Source organism: Carlito syrichta, unplaced genomic scaffold (genome assembly GCF_000164805.1).
Source record: "Carlito syrichta isolate Samal-C Ts95f unplaced genomic scaffold, Tarsius_syrichta-2.0.1 Scaffold314071, whole genome shotgun sequence".
Taxonomy (NCBI): Eukaryota; Metazoa; Chordata; class Mammalia; order Primates; family Tarsiidae; genus Carlito; species Carlito syrichta.
Window position 1 is genome coordinate 39,896 of NW_007258167.1, and position 6,000 is coordinate 45,895.

A 6,000-nucleotide genomic window follows, 5' to 3' on the forward strand; every position below is an offset into this window, starting at 1 on the left:
ATCTGCCAGGCACTGTTACAATGCTGCCATTTTTTAATGTGAAAAAGCAGGATTTGTTGAGCTGGCAGAGAAGCTCCCACAGTGGAAGGGGACCCGAAGGGGTTGCCCTCATTGCTGCCATTTTAGAGGTAAATCACATGAATGACTATCTTACTTCCATGGATGAATTGTTTCTTGGATTCATGGTCATTTCTGGATCAAGAATAGACTCCAGCAGGACAAAGGTAGAAATGGGGAAATAGTGAGGCTGCTGGATTGCTCAGAGGATTGGGGATTGTGATAATGCCCTGGTTGTGATAATGCCATGGTGCTCTGGAGGTACTATTCGTGGCAGTGTGAGTGGAATTGGCAAGAAGGGTCGTATTAAAGATATTTTCAGGGTAGGGGGATTGCTGCTGATGCACTGGAAGTAGGGGATGAGTGAGGATGGGTGAGGCATGATGCTGCCACTGAGCTTTGGATGTTTATAGGATGAGTATGTCTGCAGCAGTTGGGGTCAGAGACCCAACTCATTGCGTGTGTTTAGATCTCAGTTCTAATGCTAGCACAAGGCAGGACTGAGCCATGTCCTTTTCCTTGGATTCCCCAGCCCTCTTGGGTTCATAAGGAGGTAAGGTCAAGTTAGAACTAGGAGGCCCCTGTTGTGGGCTCAGTTTTCCTTCTTTGAGTTCTTCCTGGCCTTCCTAACACAGTGATTATGGCTGTCAATGTGACATTCAGACCTCTCTTGCCCTGGGTTCCACTCCAGAGCCGTTTAGTTACTTTCAGCTGAGCCCCCTTGTGGGCATCTGTCTGCCTCTCTTCTGTGTTTGCAAAACAAGGTTTGTGGTTGTTTGTGAGCCCCCTGTGCTTTCAGAAAGTACCACCCAGTTGTAAAGCCTCCTGCTGCTTCCTCCCCAGCAGCCACCCATGTCATGGGTGTCATGTGCTGGTTGTATCAATTAGACCCATAAGAATCCAATCAAGCTGCTCACTGAACCCAGAGAGGTGGTGGGACTTGCTCAGGGTCACTCTGCCAGTGAGCTGTGAGGGGTCTCCTGTTTCCCTGTCCAGTATTCTTTTTATTTTTTTTTGAGTTGGAGTCTCACTCTGTTGCCCAGACTGGAGTGCAGTGGCTGCTCCCGGCCACAGCCTCGACCTGCTGGTCTCTGACGATCCTTCTGCCTCAGCCTTCCACGTAGCCGGAAATACAGGCATGTGCTACCACGCCCGGCTGATTTTTTGATTTATTGTAGAGATGAGGTCTCGCTGCCCAGGCTGGTCTCGAACCCGCGGGCTCAGGCAATCCACTCACCTCAGCCTCCCAAAGGCACGGAATTACAGGCTGAGCCACCGAGCCCGGCGTTGTCTAGTATTCTTGATCAGTGTGAGTCTGGCTTTGACATACACATTCCAAAAGGGGAGCCTTAGCTCCCGGGCCTCTGGCAGTACTCCTAGAGGTTATGGTGCACAGAATTGCGCTTAAGCCAGGGTCGTTTTCATCCTGTTTGTGTTACAAGTTCACTGCCAGGGCACATCTTTGGGACGTGGGCCCTCACTTCCACATTGTGGGGTGCCTAGCCGAGGCCCTGCTACAGATGGTAGAAAGTAATGGGTTTTGGCTGTTCCCAGGCCCGTGATAGCATCAAAGAATGATAAACTCGAGCTGCAGGACTGCTTGGAATACAATAGGACAGCAAAGGTAAGGCATGCTCCCAAATGGTCTGTGCTGCGGCCCTCTGGAAAACCCAGTTGGTGGCCTCCAGGTGGGGACTTCAGAGATGACCTTGGTGTCCAGTTGGTTCCTATTTCTCCCTCAACATGACTCCCTGGTGTGGGGCCTCTTTCCCTATGTAATGTAATTGTTCTATCCTGTCTTCAAGTACAGAGAATAGGAGACATTCTTGATAAATAACTATGAGAAAGGGCAACTGGACATGGCAGTTTTAATGCTGGATACATGGGGACACAGAATTCCAGCTGGCCCTCCTATGAGAAAGGAGCTATTAATGGTTTTGCCAAAAAAAATTGTCTGCTGTGAAAGTAATAGATTCATGTGTTAAGACATTCATAACCCTAATTCCTAGTGTTTGCATCAATCAAAGATGCAGTTGTTCTGACTCCTGTTGGCCATTCTCCGTATCTGTATCTGGGTGGTTTTCACTGTGCACATAATCTTCCTTGATCAGGAGCTCTGGTCTCTTCTTGGCCCCATGTGATATCATTCATGGTCACTTTATCACACTCTCTCTGAGGCTGGTCCTTCCTGGTAACTTCTTGGCATTTATGGGAAGCACAAAATGTTCTTGTCCCCCCAACTCATCCCTTTTCTCATTCCTTCTGTGAGCCCAGCCCTGCCACCCTCCCTCCCACGCCTACCCTCTCTGTCTTTCCTAGTTGCTTTTGAGCCGTGAGTCCACCCAGAACCTTTCATTCTGTGCTCACTCCATGATATCGTTTTGTTCTCCAGTTAAAGAAAGTACAGACAATAACCACCAAGTCGAACTCGATCAGACAGGGGAAAAACCAACTTTTCCCTGTTGTCATGAATGGCAAAGAAGATGTTTTGTGGTGCACTGAGCTCGAAAGGTGAGCAAGGCTGCACTTGGAGAGGGAAACTATGCAGACAGTAATAGGGGAAGAACGTTTGTTCATAGGAGCAGCACAAATGAGCAGGTGCCTGCCTGACATCTTGGTCATCTCACCGTCTTCTATATTGGTGGACCTTTCAGAATTCACCTTTATTTCCTGGCAGAAATGGCGGAGGGGGTGGTGGTGAGGAATCAGACGTGAGGTCACCAGACAGCACGATCTGTCTGGCTGCACTGCCCTGGCATCTGCCTGCCTCAGCATGCAGGGCCGCTGGGGTGTCTGAGGAGCCGGCTGAGGAAATCCCCACAGACAGACCATGCCAGAGGATTTCTGCATCCAAGGTGCTCAGTATCTGGCTGATTCAGCCAGTCTGTCCGTTCCATCTTCCCTTTCTTTGGCTAAGTTTATCTATTTTGAGGCAAAGAAGCGGCTCTTGGATTTTGTTTTGTTCTTTTTTATTTTCCCTTTTAACTCCTCTGTTTATTTTGGTCTTAATAATTTAAAAATTTTTTGCTAGTAACAGTTGTTTTAAGGTCATGAATTTCCCTCTTTATATTTTTGGCTCTATTCTGAAAGCTTCAGTACAGAACATTTTCATTCTGGATATTTTATTTCTCAAACTAGTTTTATTTCTTCTATGATGTAAAATGGTTTTTTGTTTTTTTTTTAACTATAAAAGTAACTTGTGATTAGTAGAAAGAAACACTGATGGGCAACCTCGCCAATCTATTCATGCTGTGGTTACTCTATTTTGAGACCCAAGCATACAGTGTTGGGCCTGAATGGTGCTACTCCAGCTGGTACAGATGGCTGTCATCACAGAAATGCAAAGCCCTGGGTGGGGTGCTGCATCTCGGGCGTGTCTTGATCCCCCCCCACGGGCCTATTGGGGTGCTTTTTAGTATTGGGTTGTAATCCTGGGTAATACTGAGATTCAGCCTACCTGTGGCCTCTGTCCACGCCTGGTAGAGGCCATAGAGGAGATTTCTTTCGGGCCACCTGCCTCACGTCCAACTTGGTCCTTAATCCAGCAACTGGGTTTGAGGAGGGAAGGAGAGTAGGTTGCTGAGCTGTACTCACTGTAAATTGCCTGAGTCTGTAATGACTGACACTGCTTTTGAGTGACCATGTTCCTTACTAAGGCAATTGCTTAACTTCTCCTATCACTTGTTTTGAAGACAGATCATGCCTGTTTGCTGGCTGGCCAGCTTGGCCTATGTGCATTCAGTCATTCATTTGTTAATTCCAGAAATGTCCTCTGAGTACCAGCTAGTGCTCGGTGACACAAAATAGGTGCCTGCCCTCGTGGCCATGTTTTGTGAGCAAGTATTCCAAAGACCCTGGGGACCTTGTCCTGGGCTCAGAGGAGTTATTAAAGGCCCCGTGGGCCTGTCTGAAGGGGTGAGACTAAGGGAAGGCACAGGAAGAAAGAGTGGTTCCTCTCTGTCAGCTGAGGACTTCCCAGCAGCCCTGAACAGGCTCGGGGGCACTTTTGACACTGTCTTTCTACCTTGGTACCCTCCCAGGATCTTCGGCTTTCCTGTACACTACACGGACGTGTCCAACATGGGCCGGGGCGCCCGCCAGAAGCTGCTTGGGAGGTCCTGGAGTGTGCCTGTCATCCGACACCTCTTCGCCCCCCTGAAGGACTACTTTGCATGTGAATAGTTCCACCTGGGGCTGTGGCCCCTGGGGTAGGTGGCAGAGCCAGAGCCAGGACCCAGGAGCTATGCTATGGTTCCTGATTCCCCAGGCCCTGCCCTTCCTCACCTAGCTTGGCTGTGGGGCCTCCTGCGTACCTCATTTCTTTCCTGGGCCATGGAAGCAGAGCCAGCCACCTGACTGTTGCAGGGGGGCCCAAGGTGCCACCTCCTTGTGCACAACTCAGACTCGGCTGCTCGGGGCGGCCGATGCGGTGCTCATTTTTTTCTTAAAACTTAAAACTTGAAGTAGGTAGCAAGATGGCTTTTTCCCCTCCTGGGTTTACCACTCAGAGAAACAATGGCTAAGATACCAAAACCACAGCGCTGACAGCTCTCCAGTACTCAGGTCACTGCTGAAAAACGACCCGAGACCATTATTGCAAGACTTTACTTTTCCGAAAACGCCTGCTGCGCTGTGCTCACTTGAGTGTAGACACGTAGTGAAGGGTCATTCTTAGGGCACACGGGGTGCTTTTCCTAGGCTAGCGGGAAAGGAAGTAATGTGTGAAAAGAAGTGACGTGTGTGTCTTCCTTGGATTCACCCAGCACATTCCCCTTTAGGAAGGACAAGGGCTAGAGTCCTTGGTCCATTAGAGTATTTCCCACAAAAGTGATGATTTCAGCAGGGATGACATCATCGTCACATTCAGGGCTATTTCCCCCCACAAACCCAAGGTTAGGTGCCGCCCTTAGTTAGACCCCTCCCAGTGACTGCAATGGAACTCTCTGGGGAGCTCAGTAAGGGGTGTGCCAACTCCTACAATGTAAGCTGCCATGTATGACAATGGAGACAGGTATGGTCTTCAGCACGTCCTTCTTCCCTACGTGAGGGGCGTGAAGGAGGGAGCTTAGGTAAGACTCCGCACCCCGTCCCCAGTTCCTCATCCTCTTGCTGAACTCAGCAGTGACAGCAGCCGGGGCAGAAGCACATTTCCCACACCTCCCCTCATCGAAGATGGCAGGGGAATAGAAGCTGCAATGAAAGCTCCATCCTCCCTCCAGAGATTTTAAAATCCTTTTTATTCCATGATAAGTCCTTTTTAAGGGGGAACGGGAGTTCAGACAAGCTGCATTTCAGAAATGCTGTCGTAATGGTTTTTAACACCTTTTACTCTTCTTACTGGTGCTATTTTGTAGAATAAGGAACAATGTTGACGAGTTTTGTGGGGCTTTTTATGTATTTTTTTTAATCTCAAACTTCTATTTTTATGTTTAACGTTTTCATTGAAACTTTTTTTGTAACTGGAGCCACAATGTAACAAGTATGGGGAAAAAACTGTGCCTTGTTTCAACAGTTTTTGCTAATTTTTAGGCTGAAAATGACAAATGCCTAGAGTTTACCTTATGTTTAATTAAAATCAGTATTTCTCTATAACAGTCTGGTGTTCCTTTTCTTCAAGTCAGTGGGTGGGATGTGGGGGAGGTTTTGACCAATGTTTAAGGATGAGTAGCTGGAGGCAGGTGGCCCCTCAAGCCCAGTGCAGTGACACCATGGAGTTTACTATGCCTGTGTGCCGCATTCCCTGGGGGGGGCTTGACAGGGCTGGGATTTCTGGGCCGAATCCCCAGAGTTACTGATTCATAAAGTCCAGAGTAGACCCTGGGAATTTTTTTATTTTTATTTTTTGAGTTGGAGTCTCTGTTGCCCAGACTGGAGTGCAGTGGCCGCTCCCAGCCACCGTAGCCTCGACCTGCTGGGCTCCGGCGATCCTTCCACCTCAGCCTT

The 6,000-nt window shown here is 48.7% G+C and overlaps 1 protein-coding gene across 2 annotated transcripts in view; it reads left to right on the forward strand.

The window, feature by feature from the left end:
• DNMT3B (DNA methyltransferase 3 beta) overlaps positions 1–4,621 on the forward strand; it is a 39,893-nt gene extending 35,272 nt beyond the window's left edge. The window contains exons 22-24 of one of the 2 annotated variants that reach the window (XM_008070943.2): positions 1,612–1,681; positions 2,450–2,568; positions 4,098–4,621. In XM_008070943.2, coding sequence (XP_008069134.1) covers positions 1,612–1,681; positions 2,450–2,568; positions 4,098–4,239 — 331 coding nt within the window. In that variant the 3' untranslated portion in view covers positions 4,240–4,621. The remainder of the gene's footprint in view (positions 1–1,611; positions 1,682–2,449; positions 2,569–4,097) is intronic. The other variant, XM_008070944.2, reaches the window with a different exon arrangement.
• Positions 4,622–6,000: the final 1,379 nt, after the last annotated feature.